General features: G+C 42.1%; 1 protein-coding gene across 6 annotated transcripts in view; it reads right to left on the bottom strand.

Moving 5' to 3' along the window:
- Positions 1–206: 206 nt before the first annotated feature.
- The window catches only part of LOC123768254 (sialin), a 55,092-nt gene continuing 35,798 nt past the window's right edge, over positions 207–19,500 (bottom strand). For 3 of the 6 annotated variants that reach the window (XM_069306982.1, XM_069306984.1, XM_069306983.1), the window contains 11 exons: positions 15,388–15,527; positions 12,965–13,167; positions 11,912–12,145; positions 10,361–10,448; positions 8,308–8,534; positions 5,156–5,305; positions 4,749–4,878; positions 3,506–3,747; positions 1,555–1,678; positions 1,279–1,326; positions 207–340 (listed from right to left, as the gene is read on the bottom strand). In XM_069306982.1, the coding sequence (XP_069163083.1) occupies positions 216–340; positions 1,279–1,326; positions 1,555–1,678; positions 3,506–3,747; positions 4,749–4,878; positions 5,156–5,305; positions 8,308–8,534; positions 10,361–10,448; positions 11,912–12,145; positions 12,965–13,167; positions 15,388–15,433 (1,617 nt within the window). In that variant the 5' untranslated portion in view covers positions 15,434–15,527 and the 3' untranslated portion in view covers positions 207–215. Of the gene's footprint in view, positions 341–1,098; positions 1,327–1,554; positions 1,679–3,505; positions 3,748–4,748; positions 4,879–5,155; positions 5,306–8,307; positions 8,535–10,360; positions 10,449–11,911; positions 12,146–12,964; positions 13,168–13,359; positions 15,528–19,500 lie in introns of those variants that run through there. The other 3 variants (XM_069306979.1, XM_069306978.1, XM_069306981.1) reach the window with 3 other exon arrangements.

The following is a 19,500-nucleotide window of genomic DNA, read 5'->3' as shown; positions in this document are numbered from 1 at the left end:
ATGTGTATATAAGCCATCCACAGTAAATTTCACCATTTCTCCATTTCACAGTAAATTAGCAAGGCAATAGTGTTACTGTGGAGTAAAGCAGATGGCTTGCTCTGGGGGGTTATCTTGATGATTTCGGGGCGTTTTAGTGTCCCCGCGGCCCGGTCCTCGACCAGGCCTCCACCCCCCAGGAAGCAGCCCGTGGCAGCTGACTAACTCCCAGGTATCTATTTTACTGCTAGGTAACAGGGGCTTAGGGTGAAAGAAACTCTGCCCATTGTTTCTCGCCGGCGCCTGGGATCGAACCCAGGACCACAAGTCCAGCGTGCTGTCCGCTCGGCCGACCGGCTCCCTAAGGGGGAGGGGGAATGGATTAGGTTGGTGTACAGTAATAATATTTAAAGTATATACAGTACTGTATATACACACAAGCTTTGTCACAGACAAATGACAAAATAAGCATCTAACCTACACTTGGAACACTCCAGCAATCTCATGTGTATTATGTTCAGCAATTTGTGCCATAAACCAAGAGCCTGTTACCAAACTAATAATAGCAGTGTGATTTACTCATATGTACTGAACATATTATAGTGCATACAGTATAATGTACATTGGAAAATTTTTCTGTCAAGACAACTTCTGGGGAATTGTATATTAGCTTCGTTCACATTCTTGACAATTTTAGCATTTTCAATCTTATTTAAGCTGCATTAGTGTTGAATAACCCATCTATTAGTGCTGGGGCTCCTGGCCCAAATTCTAATTGAAAAATGAATAATTTTTATAACTTTCCCTTAGTCTACTTCCTTCAACTAGGTTTAGATCACTTGTGATTTGTCTCGTGATTTCATTCAACCTATGATTCTACATTATAAGAGCCCTAGCTTTCATAGCTGAATGTAATGCCTGCACCTCATGATTCATACACGTGTCCTGCAGTCATGCGAGGATCACTGGACATGCTTTGCAGCAAATTTCCTTTATCTTTATTCCGTCAACATTTCATTCCACGTGCAGGCATAATTGTGTCGCACCTAAACATAAAAGTTACTTTACAAAGTTGGATGTTGTCAAATTAGTCTAGAGAATGTGTAAATTAAAATACAATTGTATGTAAAAGGTGTATTGTATTCATACAATATATAATGTTTTTAGTTTTAGTTTACTTCATTTATTATGCACCCCATACCCATCTTGTGGGCGGTAGTGGAAAGGGTTATATAATGTTAAATGAACACATTTTGTGTATTGTAGACTCTTCAAATTTCTTCTAGTGTTACCCTTCACCTGAAAGTTGATGTGGTGCAAGTGGTTGCTGAGGGCTTCGCTCCATGTCTGTAGGAAAACGTTAATTATTGCACTAATTTATCTGGAATGAGGTTAATTATTTTAAATAAAAATTATCAGTGAGTGAGTAACTATTTAGCTATGTCAGTATTCCAAATAACTGAAAGGAAGAGCATCAGATATTTAAGTACAGTACTGTAGATTTAATGACGTTTCATGAAAGAAATAATTGACAAAGGTACATGAAATATAATAAGTTGAAATTCGCTGACAGACCTTGAGCCTTGGGGTCATTCCAGGATTGCAGTTTGATCAGACCAAGTACTGTACATAGGGAGGCACTAATGAAGGCGATGGCAGTTGTAACAACAAAGACAGCCTTCCAGGTGCCTGGGGATGGCTAATGAGAGAGAGTTGCCCATACAGCATTACTGTCCACACATTAGAATATTGTGCACACATTGAATATTAGAATACTGTATATGTATAACAATTCACGAGTGTATTTTCCTGTGTTAAAATGTATTAATATGTGTAGGTAGTAAACGTAGTTAACATTTAAGCATCTCTTAAATCTTGTACCTTCTCTGATACATGGGGAACAAAACCATTAGTACACACAGATGATACAGCTTGCATTGCTTTGAAATCCCCATTTATACCCAATCTCCTCTTATACAAGTTAATTCTGAAGGCTACACATGATGAACAGTGCTAATAATGCACTATTTTACTTGTTTATCAAGGAAAATGCCTCGGTGGATGATAAGAGTGTGTGTTAGTGGGGCACAGTGCCCATGCAGTGCCACCACTCTATTTACTACATTTTTAGTAATTATATCTTTGGTCTTCAAAAAGCATCAAATTGGACAAGCAGGAGTATTCCATTATTCAAGGTAAATTAAAACAAGCTTACATTATTTTTTCCCAAATTTTGGCTTTATATGCTGACTTTTGGTGGTTTAGAAATGCATCCCCTATTGATACCATAGTGCCTATGAGAAATTGGTTCAGTTACAAATAGCTGACTTACAAACACCTTTATAGAATGCATTTCACTAAGTTGGGGATTGCCTGTATACCAATATTATAAAATAGTTATTATACACAAACAGTACAGTATGTTCAATTTTGCATGGTAGAAATATTAGTTCCCACAAATTTGTCTTAAAGTCTTGGAGTACAGTTGATGCCATTTCCATACAAGTTTACTCGACTTAATCTACTTAACATATGACAAAAATTAATACCCATTTGGGCTCTTTATTAACCAAAGAAAATCCTTCAAAGCTGTAAATGGCAATCACCTACTACAGTAATTAAACTTTAACATTAGTGAATTTTTAGCCACTCCTTTAATTATATCCAGCCATACCTCAACAACAGACACTAATATATACTGTAGCCTTTAAAACCACCTGTGAGTTAAAATGCAAATACTGTAAGAGAGGCACCGAGGTGAGCCCCATCACTTAACTTATGATAGGGATGTGTTCCTAATTTTGTCTTAAGTAGATCATTCTGAACTCTGAATGTGATTTTTTTTCTAGCACAAGGCTATACAATTAATGGGAGTTTGGAATACAGTACTGTATTAAAAAACAAAATATATAAAGGTTTGACATACTGATTTTATTTACACTCCATTGCTTACTGGATATAATTATTGACAAGAAAAAGGTTTAATTTGTGAAGAATGATGAGGTGGAAGGTAACCCCAGCTTCTGTCAGAATTAGTTATGATTGAATTTATTTCTGCTGAACCCCTTCAAATGTCCTAAAATTCTAGCCATGTCTAATAATGATGCTGACTGTTGAATGGTTAATACTGTTCTCATGTACAATCTGTGTTAATATTTCTCATTTCTTTGAGCACCTTATGTTCTTTCATTCCACCTCCTCCCTCCATTAACACCCAACTCACATAAGCATCATTTCAAGTTCTTATGTGGTGAAACGTCTAGACCCTTGGAGTGTACCCATTAAGTAATATTTATTGTTATTACCAATACAGTATTCTGTGGTGGTTTTTCTAAAGTATCTAGTGAAGAAGTAATATACTGTTATGTAGTTTTATACATAAAAATAATTATTTTTAATTTTTGGGAGGATTAAACTAAATGTTTGATCACAACTACTGTACATATCCATCCACAATTGGAGCCAAACTGATCAGACTGGAGGATGTTGAAAGCAAATATGTGAAGAAAGACATAAGTATACATACATTGTGCTGCGTGAGGAAGCCTATAACCGCAGGCGCCAAAATGCCAGCTACCGCACCCACATTGTTGACGAAGAACAACGTACTAGTACCATACATGGAAGGAGGCGAGTCCTGGTAGGCAAGGCCACTATTAAAGCTGATGCCCAAGCAACCCATGATCACACACACTAAGCCAACTGTCATTTTCCAGTTGCAGCCCACAAAGCACATCACTGCCAGTGCCACTGCTGGCCCATAGGTTCCTGGTGGGAAGATATCAAGTCAGTTAGGGCAGGCAGCGAGTCCATAAATATATAGACAGTGAGTCCATGTCTATACTATAAGAAAGAATGTCGGTTAGTTCAACGTTGGAGGCCATACTCTTAGGGCTAGCATCACCCAAACTGGTAGAGGGAATGGTCTAGGGTATGGGATGAACATAGGCTGCTCATGGTCCCCAAAATTACTGTTATATATATATATATAATTATACACAAAACAGTTCTTACATTCTAATACAGCCACTACCACCCGTAGCATTTCAGGCAAGTCCTTAATCCTATGTTCCCCGGAATACGACTCGCCAAATCATAAAATGGTAAAATTTTGGAATTACAGTATTGAAAGATTTTAAAATAATTGACAAGTATACAAGAGACATTTGTAAGCAACAGTTATTTTAACAGTAAACAATTCCTAATGTTAAAATTGTAGAAGAGATTTGAAAAATAAAAAGTTTGCTCTTTAGAAATGGCAGCATTTAGTAATAGTATATATGTATATGTGGTAATTAATAAGTAATGTTCACAATAACAGCAAATCTCAGTTTGAAATGTAGGATGAGAAAAGGCGAGGAAAATGAGTTACATAAAGTTAATGAGGTAGTTCTTTGTCTGCCTGAAATGCTATGCGTGTTAGTGGCTTTGCATGACTGTAAAAATGACAACCTTATATAATCTCACCAACCCATTTTACCTTGCAAATAAATTATTACTATTATTATTACTTCTCTCTTCCAGTTTAAACGAGAAACTATTTTTAATCTTATTAGCCCTTAAATGCTTAACTAAATTTCATTTAAATCAGTTAATTTTTGCAACATAAATTTTTGTTGGTTTATAGATTCTTAAGCAGAACTAAATGTTGCCCATTACCACTGCCTTAATGTTTATAAACATGATTAGTAATGCGTAAATGCTTATAAGCTTTGTTAGGAGCCTATGGGTTACAAATACTGTATATTGATAAGTGATTGTAAACTAACCAATGAAAATGGAGAGCCTGTGGTGTGCCCTGGTTGAGAGCCAATTACCAGCGAGGAGGTGTCTCAGCCACACCCACGAGAGACTTGACACCCCCATCACCAAGTATGGCAAGGCACACATTAGTCCATTCTGGTACAAAGTTTGACAAAATAAACAAATTATTTAACTATAAAAAGTTGATAGCAAAGGATAAATTTCTAAGCTAAATAATATGTGGTGAGGTTTGGTCATGAAATTAAGATTTAGGCAAGAGTTATCAAACTCGTATATGTGTAAGCCTGTTGCAATGGAAATATTTTTTGTCTAAAACTAGCACTGAATATGGGAAACTCTCTACAATGATCAAATTGGTTTTATTCTCACATATACAAGTATCTTAAGTAAAATTGTTATAATTAAGACTTACATTTTTGATGTGGAAATGGTGTACAGTGCTGAGGTAAGATGGGAGACCAGACCAGAAAACCATAAATGTGAAGCTGGTGCCCAAGCTGGCCGACATGGTGGCCCAGAACTGTCCTGACTTCATCACCTCCGTCCAAGATATTCGCTCCACCTAGAGGACAAGTATAGACATGAACACTGGTGTGAAGCATTGACCTGATAACAATCATGAATCTTTTTAGAATGTCCTGTTTATTAGGATCATTATTTCATTATTAGATATTTTCCTAATGTTCCCCAATTTCTTTGGGTCTCTTGACATAATCCTCAGTGAATCTGATCACTTGAACATCACTTGCCATGTGTCTTTTTGATCTCTTAGTGGCATCCTGAATAATATCTAGGAATTTTAGAATATTCTGTGACGGTAGAGCTATCTAGCTTCTAGCTGGTGATGAGGAAAAGTGCATCGTGGGGCATCACAATCTTCAGTCCTCTCGTCCATCCCCTTCAGGTCAGCCATCTTCTGATCATCTTACCATGGATCTCGTCGATGGCCTTCATAACGATAGGAGCTCCTAGGAGTATGTTGTCTTCAAGTATGACTTTTTCACTCGTTTTTATCATATTTTGAATTAAAACCGTGTATCATTAAATTGGCTTTACAATTTCCTCGTGTAGTTTGTTCCACTTCTTTATGATTGACTGAAAAAAATGTCTTTGAAATCTCTGACTCATGTGTGTTTCCAGTTTCCAATTATGTCTTCTTTTTCTATTGTGTGTACCTAAGTGAAATTTCCTAAATGCAGTTATGGGATGAGAGCTACGCTCATGGTGTCCAATTTTCCCATGTCTGTACTCTGTCATATAATGCTTTGAAACAACTGATGGTTTTGGCCTCCACCACTTTGGTTACCTTGTTCCAACTATCTACTACTCTGCAAAAGTGAACTTTCTAATGTTTTTCAGCAGCTTTACCTTTCCTTAGTTTCAAACTATGTCGTCTTGTTCTTGAAGTTGCAGTTTTCAAAATTATTTCTTGATAATTTTATCGAGTCCTGTTGATCTAAAATCATGGGGGTAATTTAAAATCCATGGGGGCCTGATGGCTGAGTGGACAGCATTTGGGGTTTGTAGTCCTAAGGTCCGGGTTTGATCCCCGGCAAAAGACAAACAAATTGGCAGAGTTTCTTTCAACCTGATGCCTCTGTTACCTAGCAGTAAATAGGTACATGGGAGTTAGATAGCTGTTACGAGCTGCTTCGTGGGGATGTGCATGTGTGAAAATTAGGATTAAGGACTTGTCCAAAATACTATGCGTGCTAGTGGCTGTACAAGAATGTAAGAACTCGTATATATAAATAAATAATAATAAAAAAATCACCTTTATCTTCTATCTTTTGAATATTTAATGCCTCTAGTGTCTCTTCATAACTCTTGTTTTTCAGTTCTGGAAGCCATTTAGTTATGTGTCTTTGCATCTTTTCTAGTTTAGTGATGTGTTTAAGATATTTACCTGAGGGTCACTAACCCTAGTGGCCTCTATGAGGGCAGGAAGACGGCGGCTTATCGAAGATGCCCCTTCCCCCTTTACCTTGATTTTTTTCCAGGTAGATCTTAAAACTTAACATAGTTTTGGCATTTACAGCTTCAGTAAATAGGCAGTTCTATGGGTTTATAACCCTGTGGGTGAAAAATCATCTCGTGTTCTCTTTTCTACATAGAGGCTTGTTGAGCTTGGAACCGTTGCTCCTTGTTTGTGTTACATCTGACCTTTTGAAGAAATTGTTCAGATGAACTATAATAATAATAATAATATCCAATCTCAGATATCCAGACATTCAAGGAAAACTCCCGAGTCAACAAAACATAACTGCTAGCTCTCCATTTCAGATACTGTACCAAGTTTAATCTATGTTTCCACGGTGCCTCAGAGTAGCCCAAAATATCATACAGTAACAGTCTACTCTGATTCACTTGACCACCACCAATCTCTCGCCTAGTTACATCATAATGTACCCCCTCCTGGCTGTTTATTAATTCACTAATTTACACATTATCCTTTCTTAAAACTAGCCAGGAACTTACATGGTAGTGATCAATTGATCATTTATATGCCAGGCAGCAATGTAGGCTCAATTGCTTCCAGACTCTCATTGTATTCACTATCTGCTTGCAACATTATCATGTTTCACTATTTAAGACCACCCTGGTTATGAACACTAACAAAGCAGCCTGTCCTCCCAAGGTCATTCTAAAGTTCCCACTCCTAACCTACCAGAGGACCTTTAGTTTAGTTTAGTTCATTTATTATGCGCCCCATACCCATCTTGTGGGTATGGGGCGGTAGTGGAAATGGTTAAGAGGCACATAATGGGCTCAGGAACTGAACCCCACAATTTGTTTAGCCGAACAAGTTACACTCTTGATGAGCTAGTTACAAAATTCAATGCACATCGTCACATCAACATATGAGGCTCGAGACCGACTACAAATATATTTCCTAAATTAAGCTACTGGCAACTGGAGAGCTAGTGTCACAATTGATATGTTTGTCCTGCACACCGCCCCCCATTCAATGGGCAGCGGTGGACAGGTTACAATCACTTTGCTACCTGTAGGTAGTAAACTAACTGGGGATATATGTCTAAGGCGGACCCCAAAACAGAAAATGGGCCTATGTAAATTTCACAAGCCGCTACCATTTTCTAAGACGATTTTTGTCCTTGGGTAAATTATGCGTCAAAATGCGGTGCTCTATTAGGAGGACGGGTTGAACAAGAAGCAAAGGTTTAAAGCTCAACAAGCCACAATGTAGGAAACAGATGTGTTCTCATCCACTGGGTTTATGAAACTCATGGAACCGTCTACCCGCCGAAGCTGTAAATACCAAAAATCTGTTGAACTTTAAATCCAGCTAGAAAAAATCATAAGGAAAAATGGGGCTAACCTTTGACAAGCCGCCGGCTTCCTGTTCTCGTCGAGGTCACTAGAATGTTAGTAGCCATCAGGTTCATTCAGGACCCAATCGAGAACAAGCCAACAAAGACCCCGGGACACTATTGGACCCAATCGAGGGGCGGGACCAAAGAGCCAATTAAAGCTCATCCCCCGCAAGTACAACCAGGTGAGTACATGTACAGCATCTCATATATCTCTTCTCAGCAACATTACCTCATATTTGTTAACGGAGTTCGTGTGTGTTTGGGTGTAGTGCAGCTCACTGGAGGAGACGTTTGGGTGGAGCTCCGGACGGTCGTGGACCAGCAGGAACCAAGGAGCGCTCCACAGGAGCCCCAGAGCACCAAACAGGTAGAACACCGAGGGCCACCCGCCCAAGAACCCACTCTCTATGAGCACCCCGCTAGTCGACAGACACGCTGCTATACCCAACGGCACACCTGTGGGGGGAAAGACCCTGGGATAACACATTTCTTATTTTATTACATTGGAAATTTATTGTTTTTGGCTACAAATTTGGCTACACATTTACCTAAATAAACATTTGATTTGATTGTTTTGCTTAAGCTGTTAATTGTGGTTAAGTACATATAAACAGCTTTTAAAACGGGCTCCATTATAGATAAAATTATTTTGAATATGTACAAACTGTATTAAGAATAATATAGTTGCTACAAGTTCTGGATTGATTGATTGATGAAGATTAAGCCACCCAAAAGGTGGCACGGGCATGAATAGCCCGTAAGTGGTGGCCCTTTTGAGTCATTACCAGTATCAAGAGCTGATACTGGAGATCTGTGGAGGTGCGACTGCACCCTGTGTGACGGGAGATGTCTCCCGTCAAGTTCTGGGTTCTATCACAGGCAATTAAATGCTCCCATTAATTTCACATTCCAAGAAGTAATGCGATAATCACTAAGGTTCTCCAATAATCCTATGTGCACTAATTACATATAATACATGTTCCCCAATGGTTCTACAGATCACTTAGGAACGCCAAAAGTTATCAGCGAGTTTCCCATTAGGCAAAATTATCAACTTACCAAAAGCAATTCATGGCCAACACATTGTCAGGTGAAGCATATGATATAACATTCGACTCAAGACGTTATACAGCCTCGCTACAGAGAGCAATAACAGTCACACTCCAGCTACCAGCTGGCACCGCTCCTGTGCCAGGTAAGTCCACTACGGGCTCACCATAGCCCGTGCTACTTGCTCCGCTCCTGTGCCAGGTAAGTTACGGACTCACCATAGCCCGCGCTACTTGGAACTTGTTCCAAGTAGCTGAATCTATAACAACAACAACACATCTGCTCTAGACCTCCCTCAAGCTGTGTCTCCGGGTAGCGTCGTGGTGAGCCCTATACCCAACTGCCAGCACCACTTAACTATCCTCGTCTCGACCTATCACGACGCGACATTTTCCTTGATGGGAAACTCGCTGGTTACTTTTGACGTTCCGTTACGACTTGTGGAACCGTTTGCGAACATTTATTACTTATAATTGGTTATTGGAGAACCTTAAAGTGTTTATCGCATTACTTCTTAGAATGTGAGATTATTGGAAATATTTAATTGCCTGAAGTAGAATGTTGAGAACTTGGAGTAACTGTATTACTCTTAATACAGTAACTGTATTACTCTTAATACAGTAACTGTATTACTCTTAATACAGTAACTGTATTACTCTTAATACAGTTGATACAAATACCTATGTCATAATGCAAGTTTAATTTAGACCTCATCCAAAATGTCTTCGCCACACCTTGAAGGCTACAAAACCACATTTTCGACCCCAACTCAGGGTGGTGCTAGTTTGGCTTTACACCAAACATCTTGCTATTTTTTCTTTTGTTAACACAGATCTAAGAGTAGAGGAGCAGATGATTACTAGCAGTCTAGTTGAGCTCTCCCTTTCCTCAGTGCATTATAAGCCTTACATATAATGACCTGCCCGAAACGCTTTGCGTAATAGTGGCTTTAGGCATTGTATGTTCTAGCTCCATTTATAAGTCGATCAATTTATGTAAAATCTCTCGTATGTATGTACCTTACCTGAATAAACATTTTATTTTTATTTTATTTGACCATACTAGTTTTCTCCAGAGCACGAACCAATATTTCTTAACAACCAGATCCCCAATTTACTGCTGGACAAGCGGTTAATGATCGCTTCCTAATTGTCCCTCCTCGCCAAGGTAGTACTTGTCAACTAATGCTCGCCATGAATAGGATACTGAAAGTACTATTATTAATTAATTACCTGTGACAACAAAGGCAAGAAAAGTACATCTTTCTCTTGGGGAGACCCAGACATGCAGCATGTGACTCAGTGAAGGGTACGCCAGCCCCTGTAAGTAAGTAATTAATTATCAAAAGAAGGCACCAAACCGGGAAGGCTATGTAGCACCATCAAATGTGCAGAATAATCAGAGGGCGCTAAATGTCACCAAGACCAGCCCCTGCAAAACACCGCTTATTACCAACAATTTCCAGGGACCAACAATTTCCAGGGACTTGAATTTCCAGGGACACATTCTAAACATATCTAAAAAAGTTTCAAAAACTGTGGGCATTCTTTCTAAGATCAGATATTATGTACCACGCCCTGCCCTGGTGACTCTCTATTACTCCCTTATCTATCCATATCTCAACTATGGTATTTGTGCTTGGGGCTCTACTACCCAAAATCATTTACGTCCTCTAATTACTCAACACAAAGCTGCTATTAGGACAATATCCAATTCTGGCCCCAGACATCATTCGGTACCCCTATTCAAATCCCTGAATATGTTAGACATTAAGTCACTGCACATTCTCTCATGTGTACTATACATATACAAAACGCTAAATTGTAATGCCAATCCTGATCTCAAAAGCTTCATAGAAGGTTGTAACAGAACCCATGAGCATCACACCAGAAATAAATACAGTTTTGATATTCCTAGAGTACGACTTAATCAAACCAGAAATGCTCTACAAATCAAGGGGCCCAGAATGTGGAATGACCTTCCCAACCATGTTAAAGACAGTACCTCTCTCAACCAGTTTAAGATAAAAACTAAACACTACCTAATAAATTCCCTGTAACCTACCTCACTCCTCTATTGTCAACCCATGTCCGTTATTTTCTTTTTTTTTTAATCAACACTGTCAACCTATTGTATTTGTGCTGCTTTTTCAGTCATGTTCCCCCTTTTTTTTATCTTTATTTGTATTTGTTCTCAACACTTTTTATTCTTTATGCTCAATTAGTATTAAGTTCTAGATATTAATGTTTTTCTTGCCCGAAACGCATTGCGTAATAGTGGCTTTAGGCATTGTATGTACTAGCTCTATCTATATATCAATCCATTAATGTAACATCACTTGTATGTATATACCTTACCTGAATAAACATCTGAATCTGAATCATCTAACACAATTTATACAACCACTCTTTAAGACATAACTGTAACATGCTCGTGTCCGAAGCTTAGACACATACAACAAAATTATTAATGATGGTAACAGTCCATTTCATGTGGTCTCCATCTCATGTTGGCCTCCGAATGCATGATAGAGCTGATAAGCCTCCTCTCACCAGTCAGCCCGACAGATGTGTCCATCATACACTCACTTTACCGTCTAATCTATTATTTTTAATCTATTTACCAAATGTTATTGATTTAGTGAACACATGGACAGCCTCGTTCGCCCCTGGCTAGCCGGGACCTGTTAATATGGCATACTAGTAATTCCTTTTACTTTCCGTTCTCTAAATATGTGAAGCTTGATTCTCTGCTTGCCTGTAAAGGATTTCTTCCAACATTACCTGATAGCCTCCGATCAGGACTCTGAGAGCGACGAAGGTGCCTCTGGATATGTGGGCGCTGTAGGGGACCAGGAGGGTGGTGAAGGAGGCCAGTACGACGCTCATGCCAAACACCAATCGTCCTCCCAGCAGCCGCACGACTCTGACCTCCAGGAAGCTGGTGAACAAATACCCCCAATAGACGACTCCCAGCACGAGACCCTCGCCAACTTCATCCCAGTCTGACTCTCCAGTCTGAGAAAGAGTTTTAGTTTAGTTTAGTTCATTTATTATGCACCCCATACCCATCTTGTGGGCGGTAGTGGAAAGGGTTACAGAGGCACATAATGGGCTCAGGGACTGAACCCCACAATTCATTTAGCTAAGCAAGTTACAATCTTGATGAGCTTGTTACAAAATTTAATACAAGTCATCACATCAACAATGGGTTCGAGATCGACCACAAGTACAGTTTCTAAGTTAAGCAACTGACATATGTGGAGAGCTAGTGTCACAATTGATATGTTTGTCCTGCACACCGCCCCCCATCCAGTGGGCAGCGGTGGATAGGTTACAGTCACTCAGTTACTATATTAGGCTCCGTAATATTAGGTGCAGGGTGAGATAATCGTGTTTAATTAATTCAATATCTACCAATTTAAATTAATAAACGCCTGCAGAATGTTCCCCATATTCTAGGGCTTACCGTAAGCCTTGCTTGTGACCGCCAATATTCGATCAGGTGATCTATTCTCATGCACTCAATTACTTCTGATTCAACAGGGGCAAACAGTGAATGAACTGTGTCTAATTATCCTACCCTGCGTAGGACTCGAACCTGGGTCTCCTCTCTTGCAGGACGAGTTAGCCAAGGTATTTATCAACGTTCTAAAAGTACGATTCTGATACATTCATTAAAAAGTAAATCATTCTAACAAAATACAAGTGTATCTGTCACTAGTTTGAATCGGTGCGTATACCATATAGCTCCATACCATATACTCCAGGTATACCATATAGCTCCATACCATATACTCCAGGTATACCATATAGCTCCATTATTGGTTAACTCGCCATTTCGGTCAGTTCACCGTCGTTCCAATCCTCCGGAAGCGGGCATGCGTCTGGAGGTTCCTGGAGCGTGAAATTGTCGGCGGGTCGCCTCGCCACCATAGCCAGCACAGCAATTGAGAGCGTCACACGGAGAGCGTGGGACACCGCCAGCCCCAGGAACCCCATCATGGCTAGGGTGTGGCGCGCCCCCCACCAACCTCCTCCTGAAGCACAAGAATATGGAAGGTGTTGCAGTACAAGAATATGGAAGGTGTTGCAGTACAGGAATATGGAAGGTGATGCAGTACAGGAATATGGAAGGTGTTGCAGTACAGGAATATGGAAGGTGTTGCAGTACAGGAATATGGAAGGTGATGCAGTACAAGAATATAGAAGGTGTTGCAGCGTGCACTTACTGGGCGGAGTGTCGGTGCTGAGAGTGAAGGGGGAGTTGACAGGTGTGGTTATGGTGATCTTTGGCTCTTTGCTGCCCCTGGCGGCCATCTTGAACACAACTCGAACTGCTCCTTGCCTCTCTCTCCTCAGACGACCACCATCTGCTCCTCCCACCTCCACCCACTCCTCGTCTTCACTTATAAACCCATCGTTGACAACACCCAGCTCCTCACTGACAGCACCCAGCTCCTCACTGACAACGCTTAATCCATCGTTTGCAATATCCAGTACTTTATTTGTAACACTCATTCCCTGGTCCGCAACACATGGGTCTTGGTTTGCAATACCCTGAATTTGATTTGCAACATCTGGTTCTTCACACACAAGACCTATACTTTCATTTACAACCCACACTTCTTTACGAACAACTTCCAGACCTTCGCTGTCGACACTAATGCTTTCATCACTATCAGCCGTGTTCCCCGTAGTTGAAGACGGTGGTGCCATAGTTAAGGTGAGAGGCACCGTGGTGGCCCTGTAGGGTGCTGGTGTTGCCTCTCCTTGTGGTTCACAGCTCATGACTAACGTGAGGCAGGACTATAGTGAACACTTGCGCGGTCATGCTGCTCCTTCAGTAGCACTGGGAATGATTTCGCTTCTCGGGATAGTCTTCAAAATTAAAACAGTTACTTACAGGTATCAAGTAATGACTGCTGGAGTAAGGTTGTAAGGTAACAATACTTATGTGTCATCACCGAGGGCTGCATGAGAGTGTTCCAAATTGTCATCCAGACTTGCCACGCTGGGAGTTATGCCCCATCACGTCTGCCTCTACTGTGGCCCCTGCCTCCCTCTTTATGATTCATCCCTCCCACCTCCCTTACTCCTCCTACCTCTCTCTCCCTCCCACTTCCCATACACGAGCCTCTACCAGGTGGATGTGACGGAGGACCAGCTTGAAGGGGGCTGGCAACTCGATAAGGCCTCGTTACTTCTGGTCGACCAGGAGCTACTTGAACACCTACGTCATGACTATTCATAGATACCCTGATGCTTCCCGGTAAGCTGAGCTGCAATTGCAATATTGCAGTAATGTTATAGAGGTATGGAAGATACTTTCTTGCCAGCTTTGTGTCGCAGGCTTCAGAGAACCAGCTGCGGATCCTACAGAACCACCTGGGAATCCTTGAACTCAGCTGGCAACATTATAGAACCATCGCGATGCATTAGGACAGAATGCTTCGCGAAATGTACTTTTCAAAGACCATAGGACTGGTAAGCAGTATGAAACGCTGCCGAAAACTTGTGCAGGGAGCAGGACACAAGTCGGTGGAAGGAGGTACAGCTCGGTGGCCCAACCACCGCGGGTTTGAACTTGGCACATAATACTGTGGCGGCGGTCCTCATGTCCACTTGCATCCATCTGCCTCGCACGGGGGTTCGGTCCTCAAGCAGCTAAGTGGAGTTGTGTAACGTCGTCAGATGTGGCTCATCCTTCCTAGGACGTCTTCTTCTTCTTGTTGATCATCTTCTTAGTCGTCTTGCTGCGTGTAGACACGGCGGCGCTGTCGGTCGAGCTGGCAGAAGAGGTCTGGAGTAAGAAGTCATCCGGGCTGAAGGGAATAAGATGTTGGAGGAGATATGATGTTCCCGTCTTCGTTCGATGAGTCGATTGGGTTGTTGTGTCCGGTAGTGTGTGAAGGTGTGGATCCCGGGGGCCGCGGAGTATAGGGAGTTGCCCCCTACGACAGGAGCGCTGGCGGGGGTTGACAGCATGTCTGCGTCCGCTGGTACATTGGATGTTGTGTTGATGGTCGGTGGTGTGGAGGGCACTTCACACTACAGGAACGGTGGGTGGCGCAGCTGTGGGTGCTGAGGCAACCACCACTGTATCTGCAACATTTAATGTAAGGACTTCTCTTGGTGATCCTTGAGGAAAGTTTAGTCTTGTCTTCGAGCAAGTCTTAAGTCTTGACCGAGCTCGCCATGGAATCCAGGACTACAGTCACACGTCAGATTCTTTACATAACTCTAAAAATGATCCTTACCAGGATTCTTGGTAATCCTTGGGCAGGTGTTTATCCCGGTGCTCATTGTGAGGCTGAGGGCAAGCCTCGGCCTCGCCCCTGGAGCGCCAGCCTCGCACCAATCATCGCCAGGAATAGGATTAAGGTCGGCACAAAGTCAACTGAAAAAGATAAAAATTGTGTTGTTATTGGTGACTACTAGTTTACGTGTGTGTGTGTGTGTGTGTGTGTGTGAGAGTGTGTGTGTGAGTGTGTGTGTACTCACCTATATGTGCTTGCAGGATCGAGCATTGACTCTTGGATCCCGCCTTTCTAGCTATCGGTTGTTTACAGCAATGACTCCTGTCCCATTTCCCTATCATACCTAGTTTTAAAAGTATGAATAGTATTTGCTTCCACAACCTGTTCCCCAAGTGCATTCCATTTTTCTACTACTCTCACGCTAAAAGAAAACTTCCTAACATCTCTGTGACTCATCTGGGTTTCCAGTTTCCACCCATGTCCCCTCGTTCTGTTATTATTACGTGTGAACATTTCATCTATTTCCACTTTGTCAATTCCCCTGAGTATTTTATATGTCCCTATCATATCTCCTCTCTCCCTTCTTTTCTCTAGTGTCGTAAGGTTCAGTTCCTTCAGCCGCTCTTCATATCCCATCCCTCGTAGCTCTGGGACAAGCCTCGTCGCAAACCTCTGAACCTTCTCCAGTTTCTTTGTGTTTCTTCAGGTGGGGGCTCCATGATGGCGCGGCATACTCTAAGACGGGTCTCACGTAGGCAGTGTAAAGCGCCCTAAAAGCTTCCTCATTTAGGTTTCTGAATGAAGTTCTAATTTTCGCCAGTGTAGAGTACGCTGCTGTCGTTATCCTATTTATATGTGCCTCAGGAGTTAGATTAGGTGTCACATCCACTCCCAGGTCTCTTTCTCGAATCGTTACAGGTAGGCTGTTCCCCTTCATTGTGTACTGTCCCTTTGGTCTCCTGTCACCTGATCCCATTTCCATAACTTTACATTTACTGGTGTTAAACTCCAGTAGCCATTTCCCTGACCATCTCTGCAGCCTGTTTAAGTCCTCTTGGAGGATCCTACAATCCTCGTCTGTCACAACTCTTCTCATTAATTTTGCGTCATCTGCAAACATTGACATGTATGATTCCACTCCTGTAAACATATCATTTACGTAAATTAGAAAGAGGATTGGTCCCAGCACCGATCCTTGAGGTACTCCACTTGTTACTGTTCGCCAGTCCGACTTTTCGCCCCTTACCATTACCCTCTGGCTCCTTCCTGTTAGGTAGTTCTTCACCCATACTAGGGCCTTTCCGCTTACTCCTGCCTGCCTCTCAAGTTTGTATAGCAGTCTCATGTGCGGTACCGTATCAAAGGCCTTTTGGCAGTCAAGAAATATGCAGTCTGCCCAGCCTTCTCTGTCCTGCCTTATCCTTGTTACTTTATCATAGAATTCTAAAAGGTTTGTTAGGCATGATTTCCCTGTCCAGAACCCATGTTGGTGCTTGTTTACAAACCCAATGCTCTCCAGGTGCTCAACAAGTCTTAGCCTAATTATTCTTTCAAGAATTTTGCAGGGGATGCTTGTCAGTGATACGGGTCTGTAGTTAAGTGCCTCCTCCCTATCACCCTTTTTGAAAATCGGTACGACATTTGCCTCCTTCCAGCAACTGGGCAATTCTCCCGACATAAGTGACTCATTAAAGATCATTGCCAGAGGCACGCTGAGAGCCTGCGCTGCCTCTTTGAGTATCCACGGTGATACTTTGTCTGGTCCAACAGCTTTATTTGCATCCAGTGTTGTCAACTGTTTCATTACATCCTCTGCTGTCACCTCTATATCCGATAGTCTTTCATCTTGGGTAATCTCTTCTAACAATGGGAGCTGCTCAGGCTCGGTTGTGAACACTCCATGGAATTTTGCATTCAGTACCTCGCAGATTTCCTTGTCGCTTTCTGTATATGCCCCTTCTGTTTTCCTCAGTCTTGTCACTTGGTCATTTACCGACATCTTCCTTCTTATATGGCTATGTAGTAATTTTGGTTGCTTTTTCGCTTTGACTGCAATATCGTTCTCATAATTCCTTTCCGACACTCGTCTTATGTTAATGTAATCATTCCTAGCTCTGTTACATCTAATCCTGTTGTCCTCTGTCCTTTGTCTTCTGTACTTCCTCCACTCCCTCCTGCTTCTCACCTTTGCTTCCTGACACTGTCTATTAAACCATGGGTTATTATATTCCCTCCTGCTTTTTTCCTTTATTGTTGGAATAAATCTATCTTCAGCCTCCTTGCATTTCAATATGACTTGGTTCATCATACCTTGCACTGTTTTTCCTCTAAGTTCTTCCTCCCACTGCACTTCTCCCAGGTAGTCCCTTATCCTTCTGTAGTCCCCTTTTCTGTAATCAAGTCTCCTTTCCCGGACCTCTTGTCCTTTGGTCACAATTTTAAGCTCCATCATGTAGTCAAAGACTAGGACACAATGGTCACTAGCTCCTAGTGGTATTTCATGTTCCAACTGCTCGATGTCTTCTACATTCTGAGTGATAATGAGATCTAATAGGCTGGGCGTATCCCCTCCTCTTTCCCTAGTATCTTCTTTCACATGCTGTGTTAGAAAATTCCTGTCAATAACGTCTACCAGCTTCGCTCCCCAGGTCTCCTCCCCGCCATGGGGATTCCTCGTTTCCCAATTTATCTCTCCGTGATTTAGGTCCCCCATGACCAGCAGCTTCGCTCTCATTCTATGCGCTAAAGTTGCTGCCCTCTGCAGTTCATCCATACATGTCTTGTTGCTGTCCTCGTACTCCTGCCTGGGCCTTCTACTGTTTGGTGGGGGATTGTAGAGTATCAAGATTACAATCTTCTTCCCATCCACTGTCAGAGTTCCATGTATGAAGCTTGTGCTTTCATTGGTACCCGGATTTTCCAGCTCATCAAACTTCCATTTCCGCTTTATTAGTAGTGCCACTCCTCCTCCCTGTCTCTGTGTCCTTTCTTTTCTTATCACCTGGTACCCCTCTGGAAAGATTGCATCCGAGATCATGCCATTTATTTTAGTTTCCACTATTGCCACTATGTCTGGGTCTGCCTCACTAACTCTTTCTTTTATCTCTTCTGCTTCTGCTTCTGTGTGTGTGTGTGTGTGTGTGTGTGTGTGTGTGTGTGTGTTTACCTAGTTGTACTTGCGGGGGTTGAGCTGCGGCTCTTTGGTCCTGCCTCTCAACTGTCAATCTACTGGTGTGTGTGTTTACTATTTGTGCGTGCTGGATCGACCCGTTATCTCTATCTGTCGATCGTCTAATATAATGATTCAAGACCTATGTTTTCTCTTATCATACCTGCTAGGTCAACTAATGACCACTCGCAGGAGGCATCCCACAACATGGAACTCACAGGTACATGATAATCACTTGGAGACACTGGAGCGACTCGAACCTGCGTTCTGGTGAATCCCAGACACCTGCCCTAACCGACTCGGCCACGATGGTACAAAACCCAACCAACCCTGTATTCTACTGAATTCACTAGGATGTTCTGGAGGTCCTAGACCGGAGCCCAATCACGATTTTACAATCGACCCGATCGTACCCTGGCCTACGGTAATGGCGTTCACACTCTTACGCTCCACTCAGATTTATTTATTTATTTATATATATACAAGAAGGTACATTGGGTTTGTGAGAATACATTGAATAGTACAGTATTTACAATCTTGTAAAGCCACTAGTACGCGCAGCGTTTCGGGCAGATGAGGCGTAAGGTTTTCTGATGGACACAACTTCTCCCGCTGGACACAACTTCCCTCCTCGTTGGACACAACCCCCCTTCCCCCGTTGGACACAACCCCCCTTCCCCCGCTGGACACAACCCCCCTTCCCCCGCTGGACACAACCCCTACCCCCCACAGCGGCTTCGTGTGAGTTGTGCCGACATTTGACCACCCACCCAATCCTGGCACGCTCGATCATCGAACTGTGAGAGTTACATTTTTCCTGCGTAATCAACTCTGCATTGTCCTAATTGCACACGTGTTCAGATCTGTATATTCTGCAACAAACGAAATTTTACCCGAGTGTCCATACCAGCATGTATCAACGAGGCTGTAGTTTCTGGCTCGCT

The sequence above is a fragment of the Procambarus clarkii genome, chromosome 59, assembly GCF_040958095.1.
Source record: "Procambarus clarkii isolate CNS0578487 chromosome 59, FALCON_Pclarkii_2.0, whole genome shotgun sequence".
NCBI lineage: Eukaryota > Metazoa > Arthropoda > Malacostraca > Decapoda > Cambaridae > Procambarus > Procambarus clarkii.
The sequence above is the reverse complement of the archived record's forward strand: the minus strand, read 5'-3'. Positions and strand labels throughout refer to the sequence as shown.